At 34.7% G+C, this 16654-nt stretch overlaps 1 protein-coding gene across 1 annotated transcript; it reads left to right on the forward strand.

Annotated features, from left to right (window-relative positions):
* Window positions 1-79: 79 nt before the first annotated feature.
* Window positions 80-13628, forward strand: LOC127838114 (uncharacterized). Its single transcript, XM_052365687.1, has 2 exons — window positions 80-1047; window positions 13559-13628. The coding sequence occupies exons 1-2, from the start codon at window positions 80-82 to the stop codon at window positions 13626-13628; spliced, it is 1038 nt and encodes a 345-aa protein (XP_052221647.1).
* Window positions 13629-16654: the final 3026 nt, after the last annotated feature.

Raw genomic sequence — 16654 nt, forward strand, 5'->3', positions numbered from 1 at the left:
TTCCGATCTTCATGAAACTTGGTCAGAAGATTTGTCCCCCTTGGATGAGTTAAAAAATGGTAACCTTTGTTTGAAAAACATGGCTGCCAAGGGGCGGGGAGCCCCACACCCACCAGGCTGGTGGTTCCGCTACGTTGATGACACCCACACAAAACAGAAGGTTGAACATGTCGAGGAGTTCATAGAGCACATCAACTCCATTGACCCCGACATTAAGTTCACGATGGAAAAAGAAGACAACGGGTCACTAGCTTTCCTTGACACCAATACTATCAGAAAACCGGACGGCAGCTTAAAAATCAATATCTACAGAAAACCGACACATACAGACCAATATCTAGATTTAAACTCCCACCATCCGAATGAACACAAACTGTCAGTAGTAAGAACTCTTTTTGGCAGAGCTAAATCAATAATAATAGAAGAACAGGATTTGAATAATGAAATGCAGTATGTCAGCCAGGCTTTGAAGAAGTGCCACTATCCGGAATGGGCACTGAAGAAAGGAAGGGAACAGACCAGCAAACCCAAGTCCGGTACGGAGAGCAAAAGAGTACCAGGGAAAGCCAAGTCTAAGGGCAACATTGTCCTTCCATATGTTCAATGTACCTCTGAACAGTTGAAGCGGGCCTTCCTGAAACATAACATCAGCGTATCCTTTAAGCCACATAAAACTCTTAGACAATTACTAGTTCACTCTAAGGACAAACCAGACAAGGAAGACATATGCAGACTTATCTACCATATCAAATGTGATGGCCATCCAAAGGACCAGTGTTCAATGGACTATATTGGTGCAACCGAAAGAAATTTAATAGCACGATTCATGGAACACAGGAGATCGAGTTCAACATCATCTGAGGTCTCAAGACATATACATGATTGTAAACCGGGCCACGCGATCACAATGGAGAATGTTATGATTCTGGACCATGAGCCATCTTGGTTTGAGAGAGGGGTCAAGGATGCTATTTATATCCGTGCACTAAGACCGGATCTAAACAAGGACGGGGGTCGCTACCAACTCTCGCACACCTGGGACCATACGTTAACATCGCTCACCCCGACGATTAGCGGTGTTAACGTTTCCCAACAGTAGACATTCATTCTGCTGATGAAGTCAGTAGTGCACGGACGAAAGCTTCAGGTATAGCTTTCAATAACTAGTGTGTGTAATTTGACAGTTTAAAACTTTATAAGATTATCATGGAAACCACACAGTCAAACTTTCATCGAAAAGTTTAATGAATATTTGACTATTAATGTGGCCTCTAGAGTTTTAACATTAGGTTTATCTCTTGCCATATACTAGTAGAGCCATATAAGGAAAAATGCCCCGCCCCCTTGCGGCCATGTTTTTCAACCAACCGGAGCAACTTTTGAACTCATCTAAGATGTCATCGGGACAAATCTTCTGACCAAGTTTCATGAAGATCGGACAATAAATGTGGACTCTTAAGAGTGTAAACAAGGTTCTACAAGAGCCATGTAAGGAAAAATACCCTGCCCCCTGGGGACAATATTTTTCAACAGACCAGAACCATTTTCGAACTCATCCAAGATATCATTAGAAAAAATGTTCTTAACAAGTTTCATGAAGATTGGACTATAAATGTGACTTATAGAATGTAAACAAGTTTTTACTAAAGCCATATAAGGAAAAATATTTTTCAACCAACCGGAACCATTTTTGAACTCGACCACGATATCATTGGAACACATCTTCTGGCCAAGTTTCATGAGGACCAGAAATAAATGTGGCCTCTAGAGTTTTAACAAGTTTTTTTTTTACTATAGTCGTATGAGGAAAAATGCCAAGCACCCATGACGGCCATGATTTACAACCAACCGGAACCATTTTCGAACTCGCCCAAAATATAATTGGGCCATATCTTCTGACCAAGTTTCATGCTGATCGGAAATAAATGTGGCCTCCAGAGTATTAACAAAGTTTTATTACAGCCATTATAGGAAAAATGCTCCGGCCCTTGGCGCCTGAGTCCTGATGGGAAGAGGATCTATGTGATGGACAGTGCCAATGGAAATCTCTGCACACTGACCACGGATATAGAAGTCATAGCCACACTTCAGAATCCTAATTCAGAATGTCAAATTTAACATGTAACATACACGCAGCAACAACAGGTGCTTGTCTTAGGTGAGAAATCTGTCAGTCAAGTTGACATGGACGGCCAGAAAGTTCTCAAAACCATAACACTTGATATGTCCCACCCTGGATCTGTTTACGTCAATGAAGACACAGGCATGATGATTGTTTGATTTGCGAACAATGACAATATTATTGAGTTCAAATCATTTTTTTCCTGACTGATCATATTGTACATTTATAACTTAAGAATCTACCAAAAAGTTAATTATATTCTGGAAATAGATTATTGTTTGTTACTTTATTATACTTCATAATAACTGATAGCATCATACAGTATTTACTAATGTTTTTGAAAATGGTGTTGCTCCCAGACTTCTTTGTAATAACCTTACCTATTACCAATAAAGAAACAAACTCTGTGTTAAATAACACACATCTATTTTAAACACAAGTTTGTAGACTTACAATAGTATAAATAACGATTAATAATTGTTATGTTATGTTAAGTAATGAAAAATGTTATATGTATAGCTTTCTTCCTAATCGCATCATATCGAATGAAAAGTAAAGTGAAACACAAACAGATGAAACGCTTACATTAAAAAAAACTGTGATATTGCTTACTTTTACCTTGAATTGTATATATGAACTGTTGAGAAATTATTAAACAGAAATTCTAAATAATCAAACGTTTAGTATAAAATGGGTATACCGGTATTACAGGGTTTAGCCAGACTAAATATGGCAGGGGTGCATGAAAGAAGTACAGAGTTACCTATTTCGTGACATTTCTGCATAATATCTTGAAGGTCTAAATATGTTTTTTTAGATTGTTTTGTTACACGTATTGAAACTTATTGTAACTTTATAATTTAATTATTTATTTAATGTCTGTTGAACACTTCTGTTTGGACATTTGTGTATTGTATTGAATGCACTTGTGAATATGTTTATAGATAAAATGTTCATCAAAAGTGCCATTTAGGAAATTGTATTAACATAACCAGGGATGCTGATAAAAAATTTCTCTGTGGTCAATCTGGTGTTTATTTATTCTTATATTTTTATAATAATGTGATACTGTTCGACCAGAAGTAATTCACGATGTAAAATCAAATATGGCTGATGCTAGCTTCTTTTTCTCCTCAGAGGGTCTTGCAGCAAAACCTTAAAAGTCAAAGAAATGTGATGCGGTGCATAATTTGACAAAATCAATCTTTCAATATAGTTTGCTATATACACACATTTGAGTTTTATTCTTATTAAGGATGTTTCTATCTCTCCATTGTATAACACGCTGTGTGGACCCTTTGTCTTTTGATGATAGTACCGGAAAGCAAGGTTTACATAAGTGGCTACATGTGTACTGGTAAAGCTCAATAATTGATTGTTCTTAAAGCAGAATCCCATGATTATATGTGTGGTCTCCCCTTACACCTCTCGCCCAAGTTGACATTTGACCCTCCGTTGAACAAATTTGCAATAGGAGAAATTACTACGCTGACTAAACGCCATGTGAAATGTGAAAGATTTACAATAAAATGTCCTCAAGATATTCAATCAAACCAATAAATACATTATTGACTTATGTGTCCTTAATATTTTACCTACTGAACCCAAAATCCACATGAAAGATATACGGACGGACGGTGCCCATAATTTACATTTTCAATATTTTAAATTTCATTTGAACGTTGTTGCAATTTAATTTAAGTAATCGATATATAACGACCATGAGGGCATTTAAACGTATGCTTTATAACAAAATTATCAAAAGTTAGGATATAATGTGTATGTGTGTATATAATATCTTGAACATAAATTGCTGGACCAAAATTTAAATCAAGTTTATATATTTTAATATGTCATGGAACTTATTGCTTCTGTATATTTGCAATGTTTATTTACTGTGCATGGTGCTTTTTTTATTAGACGGATGGTTTAATGTGCGTGTTGTAATTCGTTAATTCGTATGAAATGGCCATAACTTATGCCATTTTGTTAATTATTTTATAGTTTATGTATATTTAGATATATTTTATTTGGGGAAAATAATAACGTGGACATTCTTTACTAGAAAAAATCCGTTCATCTAAGTCAATACGTAAAAGCGACAGCATTAAGTAGATTCTATATATAATAAATATAAATATCTGCTTAAAGGTAAATCAACAAAAGCGATAAAATAGAAACGTTAGTGCAACATTGTCATCGCACAAATACAAATGTTTTTAATGGGTAGTGACTCAATTATTGAGTGCACACACTAGACTTGGAGACTTTTCTAACGCAATACTTTCCAAACTTAAATATCTCATAGGGACCTTTAAGAAGGGATTTTTAAGAAAAATACTCTACATTCTATAAGCGTATACAAGGCATACAACTGTCAAATTTTCTACGCAACATAGTGGTCTGAACAAAATAAAAATATTCGCTTCCAAAAGCAATAATTGCACTGAATAAACTGTATAACAACAGCGTTAGAAAAGTCTCAAGGGTCCCTGTGAAATACCTCAGTTATGAGTAAAGCGTCTGATTTGAAAGTTTACAAGTGATCATTTGACTACATTCACAAAATTATTCATCCTTGACGATTGGACGCTTTAGCACGTGGGCTATGTATGGTTTCATCTTTTTGCATGTGAAAATTGTGAAACGCGATACTATTGTAATGTTATTTCTCCGGGTACGGAAATGACCAGTGTCCCCACTCACTCTTCGTGAATTAGAACATGTCCTTGTGGAAGTGTGGCAAAACATCCCTCAATGTTTTATTATCAATTACGTGGCTTCAATGGAGAGGTGGTGTACACACGTTGCAACAGCCACGGGAGGACAGAAGGTATTGGGCACCATAATGTGTGATATTCGTGACTTTCACATTATTATTATTTAACGTTGTACGATTTTGAGACGTTGAATTTTGAAATGCTTTTTTTATTTATAAAGTTTGATATTTTGTTGCTGATCAATTTCAACTAAATTTACAGGAATTATAAGATATTTGTTGAATTATTCTTGGTCCAAATTTCAACAAATCCGTTTAAAACTAAGGGAGCTATATTGAGTTGAATACGTTAGAAAAGTCTCCAAGTGTATATATTTTTTTATCAAGCGCTTTTAAGCATAAACGTTTGCAATGTATGAGCCATTCTATTAAAAGACGATTGTATTCAAATGAGCTGAATGCACATTAATTGTAAATTGATTTGTAATAAACATTGAGCTGTGTTTGTACACTGTGTGTAAATTAAACATTTATCGAATTATATTTTTAAAGTAACTACACATTTCTTGTGTTGTACTTAAAATCAAAACGTTCATAAGTTTGAAAAGCGATACATTTTGAGACATCAATTACAAATAATATTCATCTATAAACAAAGTACAACTCCAATATCTTAAGCAACAAATTGTTCTATTATCAAGACAAGGTCATTCACTGGAGGCAAGCAACCAAACGCCATGAGACACAGTTTGAAACTGTATGTATTGATAACGAATATCAAAAACGATAGTTATCTTTCCTTTGTGAAGAGAGGACGCAAATGTTTAAAAATCATTATAAGTTGATGACGACATTGGATCGGCGATCCTCTTTTTTATGACGGCGCAAATAAATGTGCGATTGGAATATAGTGTTACCCAAGAGTTTGAGATAATATGTGTTGGATATTTCGGCTCCTATTTGTCAGATATAATGGCATTTCGAAATATATTGGCACAGATGATCGTTTTACCAGACGACGTGCCGCGCGCAAAAGAACGATGTAGCTCAATTTCAATTACACGTTCGTGTCCGGCTCATAAGTTTGTCCTTCATTATAGGACATTAAAATAAAGGTATGTTAATATTAGTGTGGGATGACCGAATGCCTTGTGTATTCAGGAATACATCTGAAATATATTGGTCTTGTTGGTATGTATGTGGCTGTGATCTTTCAGAATGTGTAGGGTATGGCTTTGCCTTTGTTCTTTCTTCCGTCTTTTCATCTTTTCGTCCTTCCGTACATTCGTCGTTTTTTGTGTTACGCGTAAATGAAAAGGTATTTCTGTAAAAGAGATAAAACTGTACACACATGCAAGCCAGGGCATACTTACTCAATATATTGTACATTAACTTTAACGTCGATTTACGATGCTGCAAAGTTCCCGCTACACCTCAAAATGGAAAGGTATTTATATATAACTTTACATAAGCCCAACTTAATGGATGATGTGTTTTCGTGTTACGTTTTCGAAAAAAAACTACGGAAAATGGCTGCAATTAAAAACTATTGTGAACAGATCGATACTTTTTACCAGCAATTACAATTATTATTTAACTTGAAAAAAAAACAACTCCCGCGTTATATTTCGATTTCGGCTGATATCGTAAAATTGTCGTTTTTCATTTGAAATAATCAGTTGATTTAAGATTAAAGTTATACTTTGTGTTGTATTATCGCGGGCAGTTTTAAAAGTGGGATAATTGTACCGGTACATTAACTTTGAGAAATAAAGATAATAATTCTTCGGAAAGTAAAAGAAAACATAATCTTATTACGGATCTTTAGCAATTAGTTCAGTCTATAGTTGCAAGTGTTGATATTATTACGTCTGTATGATCAGTTACAAATCAAACCATGCCGAAGAAACAATTACGAGTAGGCCTTATTTTCTTTTCTTGTGGAGAGTCCAGTATTCATTAATCGGAATATGTATGATTTTTCTACTCCTAAATTAGTATTATTAAATTATGAAGAAAATTAAGACGGCCACATGTGAGTACTTGATATTACGTCTTATCATATAATACATTACAGGTTTCCTAAACAGAGATATGTACGCTAAAATGTCTACATGTATTACAGGCATTTTTTCCTTGAAATGAACTTTTCGTATCGTTCTAAATTGTATTGTTATCATTTTTAAAAATAATTACGTTTAACTACACTGACATAAATGTACACATGAATGATATCGACGTACAATTTTGATTTTCTAAACCAAAACCTAATATTATTGTTTTATTGTGATATAAAATCAACAAGGTTTGGAACACCTTGGCAAAAATTAAAAGATTAATGAATTGCAAATATGTCATACCTCCACGAAATGTATGCTCTTATTTGCAAACTGCGTGGGCAAAACTATTTGTATTCCCTTCTATATTTATATCATTTGTAACTCATAATAAAATAAGTCACTTTTTAAACTTAACGCGTTTTATGTGTTCCTCAGACTTGATGTTTGCACATCCTGTATAAAGGATATTGGTTTAGAGAGCGGCGTTTTAGTAGCTTTGAGAAGATTATATGCGCATATTGCCCTAAGTGACAGAAAATTATGCTTGACTTGTTCTTGTTTTTTTTTTGTATTCCAGAGTCTCAAATATCGAGTTGCAAAACACACAGGTAGAAATATATATTCGCAAAATTGAGGGATATGCATTACTTAACAAACAAAATATCCAACTGCTATCATTCTTACTTCAAATTAAATAACTAATTTATTTTTATGTCAGTCTCAGAAACGTTGAAGTTTACTGAAATAGTAAAATTAATAAGGTTTGTCGTGATTCTTTTGACGTATACGTTACATTTAACGAGCTTGTTTTCGGTATAATAGGAATTTTATAGACTATATATTTCTATTTTAAAATTTAAAACAAAATAGTTTGTTCTTTGTTGCAGACAAACTCTGTTTAAACGGACTGGTTTAATGCACGTAAAGAGATACTCTGTTCGATATTTAATGGTCGGAGGTACTTTAAGTTACTTATGGAATATTCTGGTACCCTGCTTCTTTTACGTAGTGAAAGGGGAAGGAACTCCAGACAACTTATGGAATAGCTCTGTACCAGTGCGTAGGCCTATTGTAGGCATATTGTACAACAAACGTATGGTAATGAGTGGTGCTGTTTTGCGATGTGCCCGTGGTGCACTGCCCATTCATCATTATCTAAAAGTAACACATCAACTTATTCCCAACCATTCAAGGAATATGTATCCGCTACGATCATTTGGTGGAGGGAGGGGGGATAAAAGCGATGTTATTTATAAAATGCAAAATATTTTAACTTGTAAAACCTCGTAAGCACTAATTCATGGTCCCTACCGATGTCTGCGCCAGTGAATATGTTTGTGTTGGTATTATTGGACTTTCATCGTTGCGGCGCCAGTACGAAAATGATCTGGTTTTTTACTTTTCCGTTTGAAACATGCAAGGTCGCTATTCTAGAAGGGTTTTTGGTCTCTGTCGTTAGTCTCTCCTATGCCAAATCTACGTGCTGTCCCTGAAAAGTCATGATAGGCGTCTGGTTTAACATTGGCGGTCCAGTATCCTTCGACAGTGAGGAGGTCAGTCTACGTGACCTTAATTATGATTGATGCGCTCTAATTCTTTATAGAACTTTTCAATCTCGTCTCCTCATGTTTGTGCGTAGATGGTGTGCGGCCTCTGTAAGGTACGGTTGGAAATGAGCCTCCTGGAGTCTGGGGTGCAACTGATGAAGCTTCGGACTGACTACCTCCTTTCTAACGATGAAAGCAACACCGTGGCGATATTTGGGAAACTTCCCGCTGAACCATATTGTGTGTCCTTCGTCTGTTGATGTATCTCGCCGCACGTATGGGGTGTTGATACGTACCATGTTCAATGACTGTTCCTTTTGTCGCCAACTTGATCAATTGATAAGCTCCTGAAGCTAACTTGTCGCATCAACCTCGGAGACTGGAAGTGCACTGCGCGTTATTGCTATTTGTTACGTGTAGTTTTGAGTAGTCAAAACCGTTTAAAAAATAAGTCGCGGGTATGTAGTGGCGTTTTTGCAGTGAAATCTAACTGTTTGGAGTACGGATATTCAGACACTAACTAGTACCGCTCATAATATCTTGAAACATATCCCGCGTTTAACTTCGTTCCTTGTTTATAGGAAGCACATATTAACAAATTGAAACTCCATTTGAATTAACGGCAGAACATTATTATTACAATATACAGTACCGTACTTGTGGTAAATGGTCACTGGTCGAAAATTGAGACTCAACATAAGTTTCACAAGTCTCGTGTCGAGGTATATTTGTAGTTAAGTAAAACTATTTTTAGGAAAAATAAATTGCGAAAAGGTTTTTTCTTAAACTTGTCATCTTCTGTTTAACACCCAGTTAATTCAATCAAATAATTAATTGATTATATTTCAATTTTAGAATATTGTCAATTATTTATTCAAACTAATAAATCGAATTCCATATGCAAAACTCAATAGTGTAGGAGGATATGTTTATTTTTTAGAACGTTTTGCTTGCTTGCGGGGAATTCATGTTAGTATGTTTACTCAGTATATATTTTCGATATTACATATGGAAGCAGAGCTCTAGATAAGAGGCGTATCTGCGTATTTACGTATTGAAAAAATAAAAAAAAAACGCATTAAAAATCGGCCCAGTACGTAACAAAACGCTTTACAAATCTTGGTACGTATTTTAAATCGATTAAAGTGCGTAACCGGTTTAACAATAATCCAGTTAAGTTTTTAGTGTAAGGTAACCTTTGAATCAAAAGTAAGTCAATCAAAATAAGTTTGTAATAAAAATGGCGGCCCATCATGTTTGTGGATCGAAAAGGGACGTTTTAAGCAACTTGCGGGAAGATTTTTTAAAGAAAGACTGTTCATATCGTTTTTTTTAAATATATTCTGTTTGCATTTGAAAATATAAATAACAAATAATAATACTATTTCTAGATTAAACACGCCTTTTACATTTTCCGTTTTCTATGGAAATGGAAAATACCATTAAATATTCCTAACCCTTTATGGCTGAAACAAAGGAGTAAAATACGCATTGACAATAATATCAGGGGGTGAAATACCCTTTAGACTAAATCCTTATCTGGAGCTCTGTATGGAAGTCAAATAAGTAAAGTAGACAAAACTTCGTCATATAGTGATTTTACGAGTCTTTTTGCTTTTCCATTAAGATATATTCTTTATCAAAACCAAATCGGGTCATTGGTATAGTTCTGTTTTGAAATATTTTGTACTTAAAAGGCATTCGTATTGCATTTTTAAAAACAATATTAATGTATGATTTTTACAATAATCGTGAGTTTTCATCAAAAATGCATCAAAATAACGAGTGGTTAGAAATACTATGAAATAAAAAGTTTTAAAATATAATCGTATTCGTATGTATAATGTATATTTTATTCTATATAAATACGGTAAGCTTAAATACGTCACACATACGCTTCAGATCCGGCTAAATATACAGGGTATAACTAAAATATTAGGATATTACATGGAATAAGGTTCACAGTATCATGTATTAAAATAAACAAATACAAACACAAAATTCTAAATGTTTATGTTGCAAATGTAAGTTCTGAGGCTTGTTCGTGAACAAATACAGTAATTGCTTTCACAGTAAATGTATTTGTATTTTATGAAAACTACTAACGTGATGATTACTTCAAAAGGCTCTTCCCATGCGCATCTAATTACATTTTATATTTCGGAAACTTCGAAAGGACAGCGCCAAAACCCCAGGCGATCCCATCTACATTTCCTTATAAAGTTGCAATGGCATATTATAAAGAAAGAGTACAAAACCATAGTTAGAGAAAATAAGGGATATAAATATCTATTAATAACACATTAATAAAGCTTTAACATACAAAACATTTTAAATCTTATTTTAAACTTAAAAAGAGCAGACCTGATTAATAACTACACGATACAATTTTCCCATATGTATATAATATAATCAAGCACACATACTAACAAGCAAATCAGTCTTTTACATTATAATTTCGTCAACTTGCCTTCACACACATTATAAAATATGTCGACCATATACTAAACAAGGCACAAAATTGTCACAAAACCAGGTTTTCAATAAAAAATATTTATAACTAGAGCTTTGTCACAGACTTGACGCATACCCCCACATACTGCATTGACACAGAATATTTTGCATGCTGTCTTCACAAAAACAAGAGAAGCTAATTTTAGCGATTTTTAATAATTATTATGTAATTATCATTTATGGACATTTTGGTTTTTGAACTCAAAGTATGACCTTGACCTTGGAGATATTGACGTAATTCTTTCGCGCAACAGACACTGTCCAATGATGGTGAACAAATGTGCCAAATGATTTTTAAATCGCACAATGAATGACATTGTAATGGTAATATGGCCATTTTTGACCTTTGAACTCAAAGTGTGACCTTGACCTTGGAGATATCGACGTCATTCATTCGCGCGACACACCGTCCAATGATGATGAACAAATGTGCCAAAAGATTTTAAAATCGCATAATGAATGACATAGTAATGGTCCGGATAAGCTTATTTATGGCCACTATTTACCTTTGAACTCAAAGTGTGACCTTGACCTTCGAGATATTGACGTAATTCATTCGCGCGACACACCGTCGAATGATGGTAAACAAATGTGCCAAATGATTTTAAAATCTCACAATGAACGACTTAGTTATGACCCGGACAAGCTCATTTATGGCCATTTTTGACCTTTGAACTCAAAGTGTGACCTTGACCTTGGAGATATCGACATATTTTTTTTGCGCGACACACTATCCAATGATGGTGAACAAATGTGCCAAATGATTTTAAAATCTCACAATGAACAACATAGTTATGGCCCGGACAAGCTCATGTATGGCCATTTTTGACCTTTGAACTCAAAGTGTGACCTTGACATTGGGGATATCGACGTAATTTTTTCGCGCGACACACCGTTTAATGTTGTTGAACAAATTTACCAAATAATTTTAAAATCTCACAATGAACGACAAAGTTATGGTCCGGACAAGCTTGTAAAGCCCGCCAGCCCACCAGCCCGCCAGCCCGCCCGCCCGCCGACATTCGCCAATCTAATAGCCCGTTTTTTTCCTTCGGAAAACCTGGTTTAAAATACTACATTATACATTTTTACACACACAGCTATTAATTGTACATCAACCATAATGTATTTATCTGAATAGCAAATTTGTGAGTAAAGTAAAGCGGTGAATTTAAAACGAAGAACTGTGCAAATATATTTTTATACATTTGTTTAATCTTTGATCTTCGAATATAGGTTTTCGTTCTGTTATACACAATAATCTTTATTGTTTCAACTGTGAACCATCAATAACAAACAACTCATTAAGGATCGTAAAACAACAAATCTGTTTAGTTGATTTTGACGTTTTACACTCTATGTTTTCACATGTTCAATCATCGACGACATCAATAAGATTAAAGACATATAGGATCTGGCACGAGTTGTCATATCAAACCATATTTTATTAAACGAGTTCAGGGGACCGTTTCAATAAGATATCGTATCGTAAATATAACGATATCGTAACTCGGGTAGTTGCGATTGGATTTACGATTCTCGTAAACCGTTTCAATAACGCCCTCGTAAATGTCCTCGTAAATCGCTCTCGCAATCTACGATTTCTTTATTGTACATTCGGTTTTCTTTGGGGTTATATTCAAACTGTCAACATCCGGTAGGGTGTTTACACAGTGTTGTTTTCGTAATGTGTTGCGAATATTTGAGAAAAAGCACATATAACAAACATTGAACAGAGAGTGAGATGGCTCACACGGAATCAATAGACGATTTATTGCATAAATCAATCTTTCGTACCGTGTTACAGTGGAATAGTGTTGTTTTTCACTGTGTGCAAAGTCCATGAACTCACTGGAATTGTTACTAACGTCGTAAGTGGAAATGGAATTTAGAAATGTCTAATCATCATGCTGAATTATCAACAGCATCATTTCTGTGGAACACTGCGATATGCCTTATATAAGTGTTTCATAGTTATGGTGCTTTTAAAATAGTTCACTATCTGCCAAGATTGGAATGGTACTTGTATACAGGTAAAATAAATAATTGTGCAGTGTTTATTTTACTAACATATTGTAGTGAAATAAGGTCACTTCCAACAGCCTTGCTGTTGGGCTAGCTCTTTAGCAACGCGGTTAAAGTGTCTGACTACCACTCTGGAGGTCGTGGGTTTTATGCCCGGCTTGAGCTCAGTATTTTCACATTAATGGCGACGAGGCAAAAAACGAACTGTGAATGCGGGACTGGGTCTGAGCTGTTTAATGGTTTCTGGGAGGGCCATGCAGATGCAAGACATGCTGTAGCGAGCGTGTCTGGGCCTTGAAACATTAAAAGGGGGAGGAGTGTAGTGAAATAAGGTCACTAAGGCTGTTGGGCTAGCTCTTTAGCGACGCGGTTAAAGTGTCTGACTACCACTCTGGAGGTCGTGGGTTCAATCCCCGGCTTTTGCTCAGTATTTTCACATTAATATCATACACTTTCACATATAAATATTTATTTAACTCTTTGTATTAAAGCTTGATTCCTGAAAAAGTATGATGCTTATCAAGACACTGGAGTCTATTTCCCGAGTAGAACCAATACTTTGTGTCTTCAGAGATGATCTTGAGGACCCTCCCTCATTGCCAGTGGGTATCAAAGTGGGACCTTCTGATAAAAGTAGCTAGACAGACACTATAATTATGTAATATTCCAGGGCAACCTTTTTACCCAAGGTATTGTCATAGCCAGCTCGTCGCCCGCCGTCTGCCTTCCGCATCGTGCTAAAACGTTGACATTTTGCTCTAAAATCAAAGTGCTTCCACCTGCAACTTTTTAACTTCATATGTAGATGCACCTTGATGAGTTCTATATGCCACACCCATTTTGGGTAACAAGGTCTAAGGTCACTGTGACCTAAAAAAACCCGACAAGCTTTAATTTATTCAAAAGTGCATATAATCATTGATGATTCTGTAATACATGTAGTTACATATTAGAACAGTTACAATATGTTTTACTCATTTTTTTGCTTCATAAAACATGGTTTATCACAATGCACATCCAACTCTCTCAGTAACGCTTGATTGGTCATTGTCGGCTCGGGTACTTCTTACATGTACCTTGGGTACTCTTAAGTATACTTAAATGTACCTCGGGTCACCGATAACCCTAAAACGATATTGCTTATCTTCAACAAACTAATCTTTAAACACAAACTGTATCAACATGCTTTTTGAGTAAGAGTTTTGATAATATAGAGGCCTTTGTACAGAAAAATTGACATGAATGTGAACATAATTAATTAAAAAAAAACAACAGACAACAACCGATTTAGCGTGAAAATTCCCAGGTATGTTTTAGTATATTTACCGTACCCGGGGTACATGTAAGTATACTTAAGAATACCAGCGGTACATGTAAGTAGTACCCGAGCCGTAAATGACCAATCAAGCCTCAGTAACTGTTCCTAAATTACAGTCACTATGTTGCCTTTTAAACTTCAACACAAAAAGGTCTTGACAAATGAAATGGAGGGTATTTGCACCATATTTGTCTGTGTTTAATGATCATGTAAATAAACTTGACATGCAGAAAAATAATATACTTTTAACATCATTTTTATGTCCCCCACCACTATAGTGGGGGGCATATTGTTTTTGCCCTGTCTGTCTGTTGGTATGTTTGCTCCAACTTTAACATTTTGCCATAACTTTTGCAATATTGAAGATAGCAACTTCATATTCGGCATGCATGTGTATCTCATGGAGCTGCACATTATGAGTGGTGAAAGGTCAAGGTCATCCTTCAAGGTCAAAGGTAAAAACAAGAAACCGTCGGAGACGGGTGATGCTCCTCAAAGTTTTTTTTTTGTCACAATATTGCACTATATATTCAGATAAAAGGAAACGTCTTGAGGGCACAGTAGTTGGGGGGACAAGAATATTTATATATAAAATTTCAAAGGGCCATAACTCTGTGAAAAATCATCCGACCAGAACCCGCTGATAATATGCACATCTCCTTTTGGTAGTGAAGCTTCCTATAAAGTTTCATTGAATCGTTATTAGTTGCTGAGAAATAGCCCGGACAAGAATTGCACTATATGTACAGTTAATGGAAAATTTCAAAGGGCAATAACTCTGTAAAAAATCATCCGACCAGAACCCGCTAATAATATGCACATCTCTTGGTAGTGAAGCTTCCCATAAAGTTTCATCGAATTCCGGTCTTTAGTTGCTGAGAAATAGCCCGGACAAGAATTGCACTATATGTACAGTTAATGTAAAATTTCAAAGGGCCATAACTCTGTGAAAAATCATCCGACCAGAACCCGCTGATAATATGCACATCTCCTCTTGGTAGTGAAGCTTCCCATAAAGTTTCATTGAATTCCGGTCATTAGTTGCTGAGAAATAGCCCGGACAAAAATTGTACACGGACGGACGGAGAGACGAAGCAGCGACTATATAAAAATCAAAGTGGCGCAGAAGGGGACATAGTGTTTCCGACAAACACATTTCTTGTTTTTCCTGCATGTTTCCTGCATACATTCATTTTTGTGTATTAAAAAATTTATTTCTCCTTGTGAAAAATGCACTTCATCAGAAAATAAATAGGTAACCATAAGTGCATTTTAATTGTGTTTTAAGTATATTTTCAAATAATTTAATTAACTTTTTGGAATAAACAAAACTGAAAAAGTACACACAAGTGTATTAAATTTGCATTAATTACATTTTCATATACATACATGTACCAACGCCTATTTATGAGCAGTAGTCCTAAAATGGTTTACTTATGGTTGACAAAATGCATTTTGTATTGCTATTACTAGTATTTCAAAATATAGCTACCCATCAAGTTCAATATAAAACTGTAATGTTAAATTATACACAGTGACACTATGTGAAGTTGGAATATAACATATGTTCAACAATTATAATGTGCTTTTTTTCCTATTGTGTTTATTTATTTGACAAAATTATTAGTAAAATAGATACTTGCATATACAAATTCATTTCATGCTCTGAATGTATTTTTGTTAAATACTGTGTATACTTTTGTATTATTTGTACTTTTCTAATGTTTAACGGTGATGGTATTTTTATTATTTTCATTGTATTTTTAAACTGTGTGCAGGCACACATCCACAGGGTTTCATTTTTTTTTGGATTTAAGAAAAAAATAAATTAAACACCCAGTGAAATCAATTAAAATGATACAATTATATATGCAATAGTGTCTATTTTACTTATATTTTGTACAAATTAATAACAGGTTCAACTGCATGTACTTCAGTGTTGAAAAAACACTATTTATTCCCAAATTGAAGTCTTATTCCAACTTCACATAACAGTGTGTTCCTAGAATAATGAAGAAATACTGGAATCTCAAATGGTGTCCTATCATTGTTTCTAATATCTGCATCAGCAGTAACCCTTCTGAAAATGAAATGTGCTTTTTACCAAAATGCTCTTAAAAAATGGCATTTTATCTGCACTTGTTTAAGCTAATCTCTGCATTTTCCAAAGAGTACACTTTATTGCATTAATTAATTAGAAACAGATGAAGCCTTTTTTCATGTTCTTTAAATTCGGAAGTGTATTTTTCTTTTTTTAAAATAAATAATCCACTTTTTCTTAGACAGTGGAGTTTTAAGTACATCTTTTCAATTTATAAAATGTTTAAAGTGTATCTTTTCTAGGTTAGG

This window comes from Dreissena polymorpha, chromosome 7 (assembly GCF_020536995.1).
Source record: "Dreissena polymorpha isolate Duluth1 chromosome 7, UMN_Dpol_1.0, whole genome shotgun sequence".
Classification (NCBI taxonomy): Eukaryota; Metazoa; Mollusca; class Bivalvia; order Myida; family Dreissenidae; genus Dreissena; species Dreissena polymorpha.

What these genes read in the sequence shown, in the direction of transcription:
- LOC127838114 (XM_052365687.1), top strand. Translation starts at nt 80, where the DNA reads ATGGCTGCCAAGGGGCGGGGAGCCCCACACCCACCAGGCTGGTGGTTC. An exon ending in TCGCACACCTGGGACCATAC is followed by an intron (nt 1,048 to 13,558) that starts GTTAACATCGCT and finishes TTGTGTCTTCAG; the next exon opens with AGATGATCTTGAGGACCCTC.